The sequence below is a fragment of the Astatotilapia calliptera genome, chromosome 7, assembly GCF_900246225.1.
Source record: "Astatotilapia calliptera chromosome 7, fAstCal1.2, whole genome shotgun sequence".
Lineage (NCBI taxonomy): Eukaryota > Metazoa > Chordata > Actinopteri > Cichliformes > Cichlidae > Astatotilapia > Astatotilapia calliptera.
The window spans coordinates 58,832,749-58,850,925 of NC_039308.1; the positions used below are offsets into that span (position 1 = coordinate 58,832,749).

Sequence of the window (18,177 nt, forward strand, 5' to 3'; positions counted from 1 at the left end):
ATTACTTTCTAGTATCAGCTGATGTTTGTGGGAGCCACAGCTGTAAAAGCTGCTGCTCATGATATCGGTTTGGAAACATGAAGGTGATACAAATCATACATATATACCAACAAGACAGTGTACATCACTGTCACAACAGCGTTTGTTTTCGTTCAAAGGCTTTTTGGTTTTTCCTATAATACCTGGTGGGGTAGTCTGTGATTTTTTTTGTCAGTTCAGCCTTATATATTATGTTTAACCCGAGTTCCCACCCGGTCAGCTGGTGGGTAACAGGCATCTCCGAAAACGTTAGAGCACTTATGGAAATATGTGATGTCTTGATGAATCGAGCAGGTATTTGAAGTTTACACAGCACCATTCTCGCATGAAAATATCTTAAAAGTTTATTTTGTGCCCCAGAAAGAGTAATATTTCAAACTCCGCCACTCTGTGTTCCTCCGCCACTGCCTCGTTTGAGTTTTGGACTAAATGGATTCTGGGATATTGCATTTCATCATTTCGAGCTGATTGTAGACCAGAAGAGCCAATCAGATATTTTTGCATCCAAGTCTGTGATTGGCTGGTTTTGTGGCACAAATATAACGGTGTACACAAAGAGTTGAACGCGCACAGGCAGAAATGTTGAGAGCGCGAGCAACACATTGCGAGCGAGCGCAAATACAAAAACTGAGCGAGAGGGGCTGCTATTGTGTGTGTGTGTGGATAATAGCAAACACTGAAATAGATTTTTTGCACGCAGCAAATAATTTTGTTCACTCAAATTCAGCTTTTCTTCGCTCAAAATAAATTTCTCCTCAAAATGCAACACTTGCACCTGCAAACTTTTTTACTTGCGCTCAAATTTTTTTTTTACGTGCGCTCAGAATAGCGGCACAAAAAAAACGCCATAGAAGACCACAAGGCAAATTCTGTCCTGGGGAGAAGCTCTGGCTGCTCCTTGCATTCACACATTGACATGTGCATGCGTAAACACATTTTTATACACCCATACACTTACAGTGCACATACCCACAGGCATACAGGAATAGCTGTCACACAAACACACACACAGAGTGTGTGTTTAGCTTGCTCAGATCTGAAGGAAAAACGCACAGCTAGACACGAGCATCCACATATCCTCCAACATATCAGGTACATACACACATATGCGAAAACATACAAATACTGTTCCGAGCCCACAGTGAGTAACTCAACCAGTGCAAAGAAAAACATTAGCATTCTGTCAGGGTTTCAGACAAGACTGCACCAGCTCCTGACACAGCCAACATGCAGCAGAGCATAACAACGGAATGAAAGCCAGTGCATAGACAGGTAGTCTGGGAACGGTAAGGAAGTGTTTGTGAATAACTGGAGACAGAAAGTTGAAAAACAAAAATTCAGAAACAGAGGGTAAAAAAGGATGTCTTTACAACAGAGGTAATGGCAAAATTAAATTAAAGAGATGATGAAAGCAACTGGGGTACCTTACTATTGAGCCTGGCCTTCCTGGCTTCTTTAGCTTTTCTTTCCTTTTTTTCAGCTGATTGTCTTTGTCTTCTGGTCAGAATGGATCCCATCTCACACACACACATGGACACACTCTCCACCACACGCGCAGTCCCGTAGGTCAGCTACAGTTTGAATGCCAAAACATCCTCCACATGGCCATATCCAGCCCCCCACCCTCCTCCTTGTTGTCTACTCTCTTCTTGTTCTCACTCCTTCTCCTTCAGTACCTTTCGTCTCGTCTAGCACGTGCAGACTCACCTGGTCAGTGAAACAAACACTCACCCGAACCTGGACCAACACACAAACTCCTGTGCATACACAGACAGACGGAGAGGTGGTTAAGGGGTTATTTTGCAGGATGCTGGAGAGAACAGAGGGAAAGTGCGGAGGGAGGGGGAGAGAGAGAGCAAGAGAAGAGGGAGGGAACACAGAGGGAGGAGAGAAAGTGTGTGATAGGGGGAGGGAAAACCAAAAGAGAAAAAGAGAGAGTGAGAGAGGATACCATGCTGAGGGAAGGTATGGATATCAAATGCAAACAGAAATGTGTAAAGAAAAAAAAGAAGTGTGTTCTTAAATATACAACAGGTGCTGGTTCAGTCTGCATTAATATAGCAACCTGCTAAAAGTCTTATTCGTTATAGTCGAGGAATTTATGCCAACTGACTAACGTGTTTCTGAAAACACAAACTGTCCATAGTTACACTAAACATGCTTCGACACATACAGTATGCATGCATGCACACACTGTATGGTTAAACACATCAAGAGCATTTCGCATTAGAATCAGTGACATCAATTTTAGCGGGCGTGCCCTTGACTGGGAAGATATTTTTTAAATCCCAGGTTCCATGTCTGTATTTGTTTGGGGCATGTGGATGAGCTCGAATGAGCCGGGAGTATTCTTGTTCGAACCCGATTTGTCTTTACTGTCTTCAAAGAGCTACATTTCTCTCCTGGTAGGGGCTTATCCATTAGGGGCGCTTTTCCATGTGAGGGCTTCCCAACTGGAAATATACTTTCATCCTGTGCCATGCAGATACGTGTATCATATTGGCTGTGTTTGCAAAAACAGAAGCATGCTAGGCTAGTTTAGGCACTCAACAAAGGCTTTGTGGAAACTCATAACAATATCACACCCACGATGGGCTGCATTCACTGTGTAGTTTTATTTTAAATTGAAAATAATGCAGGAATTCTCATTCATAAATACAAAGAAGTGCTAGCACAAATACAGAGCCGCAGTGCTGGGGGATTAGAATTACTATAGATTATATGATGGAGCCTTTTGTGCATTATGCTTGTCTACACTTGCACATTAACAACAATGTGGCATAATGGCTTAGCTTGTGAATAACTGCACATAAGAACACAGATTTCTACCCAAACTCCGAGCACATTTTACACTTTGATATCGGGTGCCAATGAACAATGCAAATATAACAATAGCGCATAAGATATTCTCTTGCTCCACTTTGTGCTCTTTGGCATCATGACCACATTAACAAATAGTGCATTACTAAATGCGTTTTGCACTGCCCTGCAGCTTACTGCTACTATTTACTCTCAAGTATAAGACGAATCATTTTCCATTCAGTCCAATGCAGGATGTTAATAATAACCTTTCTTAGCATTTATTTTACAAGTAAGTGAAACTTCATACACAGAAAACAGACAACTCCCTGCAAATCCACACAGACATGCTGTACTCAGGGCCACGACCCAGGTTTAGATGATAAGCAAATCACTTTGCAATCATTCTTTTTTATTCACATTTTACAAAACAAAACTTTTATGGAAAAGGGCTTATATACATGCACATACAGTATGTATTTGATGCTGTAAAATACTGTAGACAGAGGTTTTTCAAGTACAAATCAAGTTTAAAGTATCAAACAAACACTGGGTCTATGTGACTAAGTTACTTAAAAGATAATAAAGTTTTTCTATCACTGGAAGGCCTTTTTTACTCTGTAAGAAAGCCCCCCATTCAGCGCGTCGGTCTATTACGTGGCCGACCGCCTACACCCAACGCCCACACACATGCACTCTTTATTACAAAAAGAATATGGTATAAATGTTACATGAAGCCACCAAGCTTAACCAGGACAGTTGCAGGGTGAGGCCTGGTTGGGCAAAGGGAGAAAATGAAAGGGAAAATCCTATCAACTATGACCCAATTTTATAGTTTACCCTGTGGCTAATGAACTCCATGCAAGCAAACTAGGGTAATGCTTGACCCCTGCTTGCTGCAGAATGAATACCCTAGTACCAGCCAAGGCTGCAAGACTCATCCAGAGCAGGATTCCACCTCTTACCCCTTAAGTCATTATGTCATAAAAGAAAATCTGCTATTTAAAAAAAGGAATAAAATAAAAGTTGTTGTTTTTTTTTTTTTTTGCTTAAAGCTCATGCTCACTGATGCAAACACATATTCTGACCTCAAAAAGCTTATATAATTCAAAAATGATAATGACAATTGGGATTAAGTAAATGCCAACGTTTGACATTCTTCTGAGAAATAGAGAAAACAGAGCAAGCTGAAATCTAACTTGAACATGACCTTGTTATAGATTAAGAGCTCTACTGTGGACAATTACACCAGCGACTGGCAGTGACAACCTTTTAATATTCAATATAAAATTCTTTAAACACACTGACATAAATGCCAGTATACAGTGACAGATACGGCATTGATCAATATTTAAGTAAATATGTGGACAGTGACACAGTTTTGCCTGTGTAAACCACAGATCAAACAGTAAAGCTGTAATTTAAGATTATCCTCTCAGGCTTAACTCAAGGATTAAAAAAAAAATGTACACACAAGTTGTGCATTACCTGTTCAGGATTTACACCCATTTTTATACATTCTCCCCCATTTTCAGAGGCTCATGTGCCACGTGTTGTCTGTTCCCTCATTATTCCATGACAAAAATAAAAGATCTGGAGCTCATTCCTTGTGTGAAACCTGCATTTGTTTGCTTTTCATTGGAGCTGTCTATACCGGGTCCAAAAATGTACAAAAATTGTGCCACTGTGAATATCTAGGGAGATAACTGTAAGTTTAAATCCACTAGTGGAAAAAAAGAATCTTTTAAGCTTCTGCAGCTTATGCGGCAAAATAACCACACTTATTTTCTCCAATAAAACAGCTGTCACTAAATACTTACTTGTGAAATATAGCATAGCCTTCACAGCCCATTCACACTTTGAGCTTTGTACTCTGTAAGACAGTGTTACATAGAGCTGCACATAACAAATTGTGTCTTTATAGGTGATTTATTGCATGAAATGACTCTAAATTGCAATCGTGCAGAAATTGATCCTCGCTGAGTTTGTCAGTTGAGCACCACTCACTCACACTTTGGCACAGCAGTGTAACACAGAAGCAGAATACAGCACTTCACACCAGACTGCCTTAACAAGAGAAATAATTGAGTGCACGACTCATACTTGTCACTGCTTTTCTGCATCTTCATCTCATTCACCATTTTGTGTTTTGTTGTAGTTTGACACTTTTCAACAGCGCAGCAGAGGACCCTCACAACCCCGTGAATGTACAGATGATAGTAATCAAAGCCAAAAATCATGATCAATTAACTCAAAGTTTCTCTATGCAAACGCAACCAAGTTCAGTGACGTTTTTGTCCCACACATGCTTACTCTGCAATTTTTCAACATTTATATGTAAAATTCAAAACTTAGCAATGAATGCTCCAAACCTGAGGATCTATCCCATAAGGCAGGCCTTCCCAAAGTGTGGGGCCCACCCCCTGGGGGGGCGCGGTATGAAAGGGGGGAGGGGGGGAGGACAAAATGCTTAGACACTGCTCGGCTCCCACACAAACGCAAAGCAGGAGATGAAACATTGCTGAGTATGTTTCCAAACCAACTTCATTCTAAGCCAAAGACTAGAAAATATGGTGAAGCATATCTTCCCTTTGGCTTCACCTGCACAAGTGCCGAGGTAGGTCTCCCCTGCAGAATTAGTTTTCCCTGTGTTGGGAGCAGCGCTGGGCTGTTCAAATCACGGACAAACAGTATCCCACACTTGTTTATGTTTTTGAACTCATTTTGCACATAGAGGCATTTTTTGAAAAATGTATTGATAGCAATGTTGAATATTTTTAAAGAGGAAAAAAAACCAACTACACGTAAAATAATCACACCATGATGCCTTTGCCTTTGTAAATAGAGGGACAGTAACTGCGTGTGTATATGTAAGCGTGTAAAACCTGCAGATAGTGAGATTAACAGTAACAATATTTTGTCTCTCTGCAATTCCTCTCATGTAAGCAATAACGTGGCGCACAGGGTGACGTGAAAAAAGGCACATACCTTTGACGTTGCGCGACGAACTCTGTATTCCTCGTCCACACGTAAACGCAAAAAAGGAGTTTTAAAAGAATCTTAGTTTTCGGTGATTCGAAACGCCGTTTACGTGTGGACGAAACAGCTGCGTTTTCAAAAATACCCGTGTAGGTGCGGACGTAACGTAAAAGAGTTAGTAGTTTATTTTTATTACTACCTGTCATTTATTGCAGTTTACTTGTATTTGCTTAATTGTTTACTAAATGTTTGAGGTGTGAAATAAATCGCAATGGAGCAAAATATGGGTGTGTGTGGTTGGAGGATGTGTTTGTGCGTGCGCGCGGGGGGGGGGGGCCAAACATTTTCTTGTAAAACAAAGGGGGGCCTAGCAAAAGAAGTTTGGGAACCACTGCCATGAGGCAACATTTTGCCCTCTATGTTTTTTGTTTTCTTTTTAGTGATTTTTTTAGAGTGTTGAACATTTTCAACACTAGAGAATCTTTCATATGAAATGTATCCCTGAAACAAAATGGGACACTTGCTTAACGTCCTCAAACATTAAATATTCAAGTAGTACACACAAGCACTCAGTAACACAATGTGTATAACTTTGACTACCCTATTAATAACATTTAAAAAAAAGGAAAACACAACAGATTTTTAATCAATAGCTTTAAACCACCAACTGTTACTAGGCAGTTGGGTTAGTTTCTATGATTGTGAGGATTAGCAATACAATTAAATTTTCTCATGGGATTACACAAAGCTCTGTATAATCAGCTATTAAACTGTTCTCACAAGTCTTAGTCGATTAATTGTAAAAAAAAAAAAAAAGAGCATATCTAAGAACATTAGCCACACATTAGGGGTAACAGCAGTGCACTCCATGATCTAATGTTGTTTTTCTTTTTTCATTAAACTGTAATGTGAAGCAGTATTTTTCAATAATGTCTGCCTGCAAGAAAAGCACATGCCAAATAACAAACATACCATTTTCTCATGGAGTTTAGTTAAAATTGAAGCTTTTTTAAAATAAATAAATAAATAAATAAATAAAATAAGGGTGAAAAGAAGAAAATGATGAAAACAGTTTTTCCAGAATTTCTTCCCTGCAGCAGCTCTACATCCCTCTGTAGCAGACAAAAGTACACAAACACAGTTTGAAGTTCTGGCGTTCTCTCCAGTGCAAATCTCCTGCCATCTGATGGGGTCTGATGCAAATGCATTCACGTCTCTCTCTAGTCTGCTCCACTCCAGTCTACAGACACACACACACAGAAAACCTGGACTTCACAAGTAACTATTTACTGTCATCTCCTGCTATACCACACCTGCCACCTGCACCTGTCCACCTCAGCCTTGTACTACGAAGCCTGTTTAAGATACTCAGGATGTCTGTTTTTGTTATCTGGCTTCAGGTAACCAGACATAATGAAGCAGGCTAAGTCATCACATAAAGGTGGTTATCAGCACAATAAGTAAACCCAGGGTTTCCCATTCTAGCTAGCTCTGCAGGTTTACAGCACAAAAAAGTATTTTTGCATGCTTGCAGCCAACAAAGGAGAAAGTGTAACAGTGTTTATGTGGTATTATTCCACTTGCCACAAATATCAGTGTAATGGGGAAACAGCGCCCCGCCTCTCGGTGTGGCTGGTTAGGTGAGGCTGGCTGCAGTAATCGCTGCCAGTCTGCCGTAGCCATACGAGAGGTGAGTTGTATTTACCGCACACAATGTAGCTAAATAGTACAGACACATAAACCATGTATGATCAACTGATGGGCACCGAGTGTAATAAGTGCTTAGTGGACACATGTGCAACATCAGTTTTATGTACTTTTCATTTGTTTATTAATGTGTGAAACTGTATGCTAAAGTGGAATGCTAATGGGATGTTCTGCCGTAGTGTGCTGTGCGGAGTGGTGTGTGGCGAGCCCTTTGCACTGATACAACACCGTTGTTTGCATTCAGGAAATAAACTGGCAACGATCGATCAGAGACTCCTTGTCTTCTTAAAAACACAACACAACGCAGAGTCGAGGAGCCTGTTTGGGACGAACTGTTACAGCAGGGTGAAGCAGAAACTGGTTACAAAAGCAGCAAAGCAAAAGTTAATGGATGAAGTTCAATCTATATAATTTAATACTCACAGGGGAAAACTTTAGACACCACTTAAAAACTTTAGACCCTAGTCCTAGGGATCTTACAGGAATGGACATCTGATTGATCAGTGGTTGATATTTTCATGCCTTTTGATTTCCAATCTTGAACATAACTTGAAGCATGGAGATGCAGCTGGGTATGGAGGGAACCACTTCCTTAGTACTGAAAACCCATGGACAACCTTAAAGTTACCCGAAAAACCCAAATCCAGCTTCACAGAACAGGCCACAGTTGTACTCACTAAATTCCTGCTGCAAGCAATTATATCATCAGTCACCTGTGTGCACACCTGGTTCCCATTATTTCATGAATAATATTAATAGTGCCCAGCAAATATGCATGCTTTGCCAGATTATCTAGGCTGCCCAGAAGACAACATTTATCCTGCTCTTCTTTTCTGTATTTGAGACCACCTGCTGGGCCTCACAAATGTCTGCCAACACTAGCCTTTTGGTTCTGTTTGCCACTTTATACTGTGTCTGTGAGCCTGCTGATCCACCAAGCTTAGTTTACCAAACCTGCCTTCTCTTCTGCAGTCTGTTCACATCCGGTTAGCAACATGCCCTTACACATATTTTTCAATATATGAATTAAAAGTTGCATTTCAATCACAAAAGATTTGAAATTTGATTTACCTTGCACTTATACATGCATTAAGAACATATTGTTTCTGACAAAAAATTATACTAAGTGAACAAAATTAGTTCAGGATTGCAAATCATGTTGTTTCCTGTTCTGTTTCCTAGTTGAATAGGAAATCATGCATTTTACAAAAGAAATTTCAGTTGTATTTTGACAAAAAAGCAATTATACAAGTTTGGGAAAAGCTCGGGATGAATCATACTAGTGAATGTGGCCCTATTTTTTCCCTGAATATTTTATTGTGCCACAGTAACACACAAAAGATCTAGTTTATGTTTATGTGACATCTACCATGCTTCTTTGTGTATGAGCACACTCTGTCCTTATGCAAGCATGTTAGTGCTTGACATGGCCTAAAGAGAGTACTTCAATTACACATGAATGAACCAACAAACATAAAGAGCAGCACTCTTACTTTGGCCCTCTTTTCAACCATCTCATAAAAAAAATTACACAATAAAACTCAACCAGAGCCTCTCAGATGCAAATACTTGGCTGACAGTACCAAGTAAGCAATTTCTAAAGTGCTTTGTTGTCTTAGTGATGTGAAACATTTCCGTTCTATAATCTTAATGGAGAATCAGTAAATCCAGCTGGAAATTATTTTGAATTTTACCTTTAAAAACACTTTTAGCACCCTGATCAGCCTGCTGGTGGGAAAACATAAAAAGGGAAAGAAAAAACGAAACAACTCTAAAATCAGATTGACAGCGATGTTTGCCAGAGAAATGCGACTACACAGGAAATTAGGCAGTAAGTACCAAGACCATGAAATGACTATTTTCAATATCCACCAGGAATAAATAACTAAAATGGAGGTATTTCATATAAACCTCTCAAAATGAAAGGGCCCCAGTAAAATTGCAAGTTTTATCACGCCAAAATTTACTAAACTATCAGCAAAAGATAATACATTTCATGTTGAGAAAATTAACCCAAATTCTAGTTGTCCTTTGCTGTCTTGCCTCCAAAACTTAAATCAAATGCGATAAAACCACATTTCCTGAACAACTCAATCTCCCAGTGTGGCTTGAAAATATTTTCCCGAGAGCATTTTTTCTGTCTTATTCATTTGTTTATGCATAAATGCATTACATGCCAGTCTACCATTGTATACAGCGTTGTTGTCCACTTTTTAATTTGAGCTTTTATTTATGTTACAAAAAACACTTTAAAAAGGAAGCCTAATTTCTGCTATTTAATACCTAAGAAATATCAACTTTCACAGATGGTTCCAAAATATGCCAAACTGCAAAATGCATAGCTACGTCTTGACTAAAGCCTCTGTAACTTTGTTCTGTTTCATTTCAGCAGCATGAATCAGTCTGAAATGAAAAATATATATACTCTTAGTGTGTTTTCACATGTTATATTAATTGCATGTTCACTCACTATTTCCCATGATGATATAATATGCTTCCTTTGGTACTTTTAGTAAAAGCTTCTTTCAGCCGCTCCCTTATTCACAGAGGGTCGACACAGCAGATAGCTCCGCATATTTGATTTGACAGATTTTTTTTCACCGGATGCCCTTCCTGACACATCCCCGAAGGGATTTGTGTCCAACCAGGGACTTTATGTGTTAGGCAAATGTGTAAACCACAAGACTATGGAACCACAATCATACCTTTGGCACTTTCAGTATAATAGCCATATTTTCTGAAAATATGGCTTTGGACAGCTAAATATTGGTTCTTGTGACATCTCTAGTCTGTACAGACGTGTGTACAAGGAAAATCTGAAAAAACAGAACACGGAACAAGCATGTGGGCATTACTGAATGGTCTCAACATGATTTTGGATCCTTGGCTTTGCTTCGCTTCAGCTAGATTTCAATCTAACATATGTAGACCAGTTTCATAGGCAACACTCATTGCTTCCATCATTACTTTCACCATCTAAACATAAAAAAGGACACAATTTTTCCTTGTAGTGGCCCACTGTGCCACTATGCTATCCAGTCAGTGTTTTAATTACTGTATTACTGTACCTGTATCACTGCGTTCAAAAGGTTGCACAAACAAAAAGCTTGTGGAATTGAAAACCGCACGACTATTTGGGCTTACCTTAGTGTGGAGCTTGGACAACTGCTTTTCATCCAGGTAGGTCTGAGTGTAGACACGTCTTTTATAGCGGAACTGAAAAAGAAGAACAAATATAAGAGGCTCTTATCTCTGCTTTGCAAAAAAAATTAAAAGTTATTAACTAAAATTGTCATGCAGCATCATCTGCTTAGCCTAGCTTGTGTAAAATAAATTATTTTCTATTAGTTGGTCCTATGAAATAGAAAGTGAGAGCAGAAACAAACATATTTGGACTTTTTTAATAACTTTCAAAGTCATTATGAAATGAAATTTCTATCTGCAGCTTGCTGTCATCTCTTTCCAGCACTCATGTCATGTTTGTCATATATTACATCTTGCTTGAAAACCCAAAAACTGTGACTTGGAGCTTGAATATGAAACATAAATAGCTAAAAAAAAAAGTCTTCCAATATCAGCTAAACACCTCATGTATAGGAAAAGCACAAAAAAGACATTTTCACCATTTTTAAATAAAATATTTTCTACAGCTAGAAAATCAGATTAGAAAAGAAAAGCATAACAAAAGTTGAACTTGAACTCTGAAGGCAACCAATCAATACATTATGTAATAAAAAGTAGAAAATCTGACAAAATAAAAGTCAAAAAGTAACTACTTGACTTAAGTATAGCAGATAAATAAGTATAGCTGTACACAGAAAAGGCGATAAAGACAACTAAAATCACACCTGACAACTCCTCACAATCCTCCATGACAAGATAATAAATTAACACCAGGCATATAAAATGAGAATCCCACAGAAGATGACTTTTTCAGAAGCAGAGCAAGAAAGTGGTCAGCAATTTGGTCGGGATCCTTGTAGCTTAACAAATATGAGACAAAATATAGCTTTTTAAAAGAAAAAAATGTATACGTTGGAGAAAGTGTGCTAATTACATGGCTTGGCATATATAGAGTACAACCAGCTATTTATAAAAGAAATGACGAATGCACGAAGGTGCTTAACCAGAAAATGTTCCAGCAGCAGATGAGGATGTGAGCACAACTATTTCAACTATTTCAGCACGTTTCCTAATATTATAACAAAGCTTCTTTGTTTTGTTTTTTATCATAAAGAAGACAGATCCAAGGCACAAGTGGTCTAGTAATCAGACAATAGGTTAGAGATGTGGCAGTGGTGAGTTCAGGTAGCATGATGACTTGAGCTTTCACTACTGCAAACTAATTCATCAAGCTTTCTGCCTCTACCATCCAACTTTGGTCAGCAGCTTTACCGGAATTTGTCAAAAGCCAGATCATTCATTAGGTCTGATGCAAACTGCTTGTTTTGTAGAAAGGTTTCACTGAACACTGACAGCCTGTAATACCTTTAAAACTTTGCGACTTTCACTGCCCAGGACTCCATGTATTTCAGGTCTCTTTGTGCTTGTGTGTGTACGTGTGTGCATGTCTGCTTCTCCAGCGATGTGTGGCATTCACCAACAGAGTAAATCCACAGCAGAGCACAGGATTTTCAGCCGCTAATCCGAACCTGTCAATCTTCTCTACACCCAACATGCCTAAGGGAATAACTGCAGGTCAATACATAGTGTTCTGGCAAAGTAGCAGCAGACACTTGTGCACACACAAACTGATCAATCCACGCCTATTGAGCTAAATTGTAAGTTTTAGGAAGTACAACCACAAATCCAGATAGAATTAGATACAGTACAGACTAGACAAACAAATGGACAAATGGCACTGACAACTTACCCACCCTGTCAGCTCTTGCATCATTTTGCCTCTTAAATTGTGTAACATCCTAAATGCTGTGTAGAATGAATGTTAAGGGGTTTGGTAAAGGAACCTAACTGGTAATGCCATTGCAGAAAATTGTGTTGTTGTTTTTTTGTGATAAGCTGTGACTTCTGTAGAAGTATATGAGCTAAAACTGAGAATTTTAGAGAGAGGGTAGTAGAAAGTAGAAACATTAAAATGTGTAGACATAGTCTAGTAGAACTCCAAAATCAACGTAATTAACTTTAAATGAGTATTATTCGTCCTTAAGCTGAGACATTACACAATCTCAAGCTTGATTTGCAGTCAAGACTCTAGAAAACTAACATAGCTAATTTCATAACAAAGTTTTATAACAAAGTAACGAGACAAAAAATTCTTAATGTTTCAGGGAAGAATTTACTCTTTGGTAGATCTTTATTTCGCTTTATTTCAAGCTCTTGACATGTCACAAAATCACTGAAAACAAAGGCAGTCAGGGAAAAAAAAGAAAGAAAACCTAGCCGTCATCTTTACACCCTTGTCTGTTAAACAGTCTCTAATTCTCTCAGATCAAAAAGCTTGATGGACAAGCACTGTAATTATCTTTGAGAGATGACAGCTGCAGCAGACAATAAACTGTCACTGACTACAGCATTATTGCCATCGGGTTTGACTGGCACATCAGAAAAAGCATACATCACACTTAAAATGATGCAGACACATGCATCCAAATGTCGCATCAGCCTGCATGTGAAGCATAAACACACATATAGACATATGACTTTTGAACAACAATGAGTTGTAATATGACTGACAAATGACATGGTGAGAAAAATGATAAGAGAAACTATTACACTGGCCTATAAACTGAATCAAGCTGCCATGGGAACAAGGACCCCTCCCCGAAAAACCACAGGTGCAAGATGCTGTATTTATTATTAGGTTAAAGGGACTATGACTAAAAACACATTCATCAATATGGTTTAAAAAACAGATGTCTACAGTATGCTAGGATAAAACCTATAAAATATAACGCATCAGTATTTATATAACATCAAAACAACAGTGCACTAAAACAAAGGTAAATTAAACAAAAACTACGTGCTGTATATGAATGAATCAGCACTGTGCGCAGGCATAGTGACACTGGTGTGCAGTGTTGGCCCCTATTATGCGAAGCAAGCACCTCTCACTGTTGTGTAGCAAGATTCAGCTGCTGTGAAGTTACTGCAGACTGGAATGATTAGGTTACTCTAATCAAACATGAAGTGTCTTAATAAGCTCAGGTTTCAGTTATCCAAATGTTGTGCCCCAGAAAGGAATTGAACAAACTGTTCATGCAGCATTATGATGGCCTCTCTGGCAGTTATTAGCTAGAACAGAGCTAGAGAGGCCACTAGACTGCAGAGCCAGCGTTAAGCATGTTCAGTTTCCCAAACATATTTCTTATACCTCCAATAAAAAACGTTAAGCTCTATATATTTCATATTTCGACAGCCCTACTTCCATAACTACAGTAGTATGCATTCTTGTTGAAATCAGCTGAAGCAGCGACAACCAGCTTTTTCTGTGACATACAAAATAAATAAAACAACCATTATTGGGAACGCTGAACTGTTGTAAAATTTCCAAATTAAAACAGGATATGGACAGAGTTGTTTCATTAAGTGGTGCAGGAGGCACTGATTGGCCGGCTTGTTTGCCAGTATCAACATCTGTTGTTCAGCTTTTCCTAATAATACTCATTTTGATCGTGTGTTTAGTATTCACAAAGTGCTTTACTTAAATCATGCAAAGATAATTATTAGGACAATATATAAAATACAATAAAATATAGGAGGAATATAAAAGCATTTCTAATGTGAATTGATTTTTCACAGAGTCAAAAATCTTTTTGAAGATGTATACACGATTATGTATGGTGCTGTTGCATATACAGCTTCTTTCTCTCTTCCTATCATACATCAGTGGAAGCCTTATAAATGCACACGATCCACACCTACCTCAAGGTAAGGTACAGGAGCAATAGATGGGAAGGGGTATTCCCTTAGCCGTCTCTCCTCATCCAGAAACTTGCCAGCCCTGCCGTTGTATGCCGGCTGGAATAGGCCATAGTTTAATACATCCTTCAGGCTCTGGTTGAGAGTACACAGGATTCGCTGCTTGGACAGCCAGATTGGAGCATCCACATTGAATTTTAAACACTTCTGCAGAGACAAGAGTAAAAAAAGGGAAGAAGGTTAACTTCACGGCATGTTTAAACATATCACATACTGCACTTAAGCGGAATTAGGAGACTGATATGTAACATATAATAAGAACATATAACATTAAATATAAGGACCTGTTTCATCACAGAGACATACATTGGATGTCCAATATCATAAGAATAAGAAAATGCCAATTCACATACAGTACTGTACAAGAATCTTAAACCAAACCTGATTTCTTTCTACTTTTCTACTTTGCTCCCAAGAAGCCAAACTTACATATATATTGCATATATATAAGAGCTGATGAGAAAAAGTATAAAAAAATCTAGATTGTATCTTTAGACACTTTGTTACTAGCAGCCTATCGCAAAAAAAAACAAAAAACACATAATTTGTTCCCACTTTCTTAGTGAAATCAAGGAAAACATAGCACAGTTTGACATAAAATAGTATTTTTGCACCAACAAGGTGAAGTCCAAAACAGCTATTAGATGAAAACTTGACAAATCTCTTCATGGTGTGCAGTTTTCCTAAAACATGTGAGGAAACTGGACAAGTGGAGGACACAAGAAGCAGCCTAAAAAACTTTCTGCAGTAAAAGAACAAAATAGTATTTCAAAGTCATGTCCTTTAAAAAGATCCAGCAATGACCTGAAACACAAGATCTCAGAGATGCCTCATCAGAAAGAGTCTCAGTGGAAATGTAGCTGTTAGGAAGCCATGTCAGGAAGGGAGTGAACCAGGGAGAAAAGGTGTGCCAAGTTACACAAGAACTGGACTAAAATTTAGTGGCATCAGGCCTTTTGGATTTGTAAATACTAATGTAAAGTTTTGAATTCATACCACCGTCAACAAATACAGAGGAGGTTAGAAGGGAGGGACAACACTGAATGTCTACAGTTATCTGTCACACATGGTGGAAGCTCTGTTATGGTTTGAAAGCTGCATTTCAGTGGTGTTGGAGATCTTGTCAAAATTGAACACAGAAAAATACCATCGGATTTGAATCCACCATACAATACCATCTGGAAAGCAATGACGACTTTGATCCCAAACACTCAGCCAATGTAGTAAACGCATACCTGAACAGAAAAACACAACAGAGGAAGATTAGGTGTGGACTGACATCCCAAAAGCCTGGACCTAAACATTTCTGAAGTAGTGTGGGATCATCTTCAGTGAGAATGGAACAAAAGAAAGCCAACATCCAAAGAAGAGCTTTGAATGCAATTCAAGAAGCCTGGAGAACTATTCCTGAAGGCTACTCAAAAGAAACTACAGGAAAGCTTGCCTGATAGAGTTCAGGCTATGTGTGTACAGATGGCCATTGTATTGTATAAACTCAGTTTTGCCTTATGTACTGTATCTCCATATATATTTCTACCTTTCATTACATAATTGCACCCACCTCCCCATTTTCTCAACAAAATATAAAGGGTTGGCTCAAGATTTTGTGCAGTAATTTAAGTATAGTAATAGCTTCAGAATTACTTTTGAGACTTTTCTTCGAAAGGTCATCTTAACAGTCAGTGGTAGTTACCAGTAAATAAAACTAGAGAATAATAGGCAAAAGCTCTCACAGAAAGCCTTTATTTTGCTGACATCAATTTTTCAGAAACTTCTGGTGTCACGCCTGAGGTAAAAGCCAGGTTTTTTAATATAATATGCAATTCACATAGGTATGGTGGCTTTTCACAGTTATATATTACTGTTCACCCTAAGAGCCTGTGGTAGTTAAAGTAAACAAAACTAAGCAGAATTTCTTACACATAAAGTCGACATCCATTTTTCAGCAACATAATGTTGTGTCAACACGTGAATGTGCATTATTTATTATTCTAGGAAAAATGAAGTAAGGCAGTATGTAACTGCTACACCAACAGCAGCAGGAGTTCTGTCTTTAGTCATAAATGCAAGAGTTCAAAGGTTCTGATGCCTGTGGGAAAGATGTGGAAAAACAATCCACTCTGCTGATTTCTGTGCTCTGATAAGCAACCGCATATATATGCAATACATACTGTATACAGTGGAAATCTGCCTCTTAGGCATAAACTTCTCCTGTCTAAAAAAAAAAAAATCTCAAAAATTGTAAACGTCTGCCAACTGTTAATTAAAACTCAAATATTGGCTAGTTAACAGTATATGCAGTGCTATGCAACCAACTTCTCCAGTGTGCAAATGTGTATGGATATTGTGGCAGGTTCAAACACCTGCAGAGCCTAAGCTATAAATGGCACAGAGAGCAGAGAAAGTACCAAACCAATAAGTGATAAATCAATAATTCCTGCGTGCAATATAAACTCCAAACCTCAGCTCTAACCCATTCAGCATCACTGTATTTCTGACAGTGAGATGAAAATGTTAACAATAAAATCTTCTAACAGCAACACATCACTAACAACAACCACACGTAAGTGTCAAAATGCAGAGGCATATTAGTTAATCTCTTTAATATTCTGAGTTTGGCAAAGTAATAAATGAGTCAAAAATGAAAGTGCAAACATTACAGTAGTTGCAGAAGCAAAGACACACGGTAATGCAAAATTCAGAGATATAGGAATCCTGGTTATAAAATATTAAACAACGTGTTTAATATTACTGAGTTATACCACGTTTTTCATGCATTGCTCCAAAGTTCAACTAAATCAGCTGAATCAAAATCACACGGGCTTTGATGGGACCTTATCATTCTACAGTCTTGGCCTGCATGATGTGCTCTGTGCTCAGCTCAACCAGCAGAATTGCAGAGGATGTGCCTGAACCAGAGGTATTACTGCTACAGACCATTTAACAGTTTAAGAATTGGCTTGTCCCCAGTGTGTAAGACTTTGTCACCTTAAGAAGTAACTGAAGAAAATATTTAAAAATGGCAAATTGCTATTGATAATGCTGTTGATTATTGAATTTAAATGGTAACCCTCAGTTACGTCAAGAGAATCAGATGAGAAAAATATTGGTTCTGTCTACCCTGAATTGATCTGTCCTACTTTATATACCAGGTGACCATATCAATGGTTTTTGAAGCCAGCAAGTCATGATATCATTTAACCAATTATTCTTAGGTTGATAATTGTTAATAGGTTATTTGGATTCCTTATTAAGATCTGTTAAATAAAGGTCTGGCTATATGAGGTCAATAAATAAAACTATTACTAAAATTTATATCCCTCTAGCTATCCAACAAGTTGTACTTTTTACTGTACCAATCAACCCAGCAATCCACAGCTAACCTGGGATTTCCAAGGAAAGAGGTCCCCTTTCAAATTCTCTACTATTTGGCTTTACTATGCGTTTTCTTCTTTCAAAACAGTCGGGATTTTACCATCAAGGTCTCTTTAGTTAATCGCTTTGGTATTGCTTTAAGGGGAATATTTGTTGGCAACTATTCATTTCATCATTAAATGTAAAGTTTAAAACAACGGTTATAGTTATTTCTGTCATGATCCTTTGGTTTTATATCCAGTGTTTTCAGTTTTAGACTCGCTCTTCTGTTTGATGTTTTCTGTTTGACTTTGTTGTGGTTTTGAGTTGAATATGATCTTTTCTTAGGTTGTGTTTTCA

The 18,177-nt window shown here is 38.2% G+C and overlaps 1 protein-coding gene across 9 annotated transcripts in view; it reads right to left on the bottom strand.

The window, feature by feature from the left end:
- Positions 1 to 18,177, bottom strand: part of shank3a (SH3 and multiple ankyrin repeat domains 3a) — a 165,340-nt gene that overhangs the window by 113,162 nt on the left and 34,001 nt on the right. For all 9 annotated transcript variants that reach the window (XR_003272963.1, XR_003272964.1, XM_026176172.1 and 6 more), the window contains exons 2-3: positions 14,407 to 14,610; positions 10,669 to 10,740 (exon numbers count right to left, since the gene is read on the bottom strand). Coding sequence is in view for 7 of the 9 variants with exons in the window: in XM_026176172.1 (XP_026031957.1) it covers positions 10,669 to 10,740; positions 14,407 to 14,610 (276 nt within the window). In the remaining 2 variants the exon portion in view is untranslated. The remainder of the gene's footprint in view (positions 1 to 10,668; positions 10,741 to 14,406; positions 14,611 to 18,177) is intronic.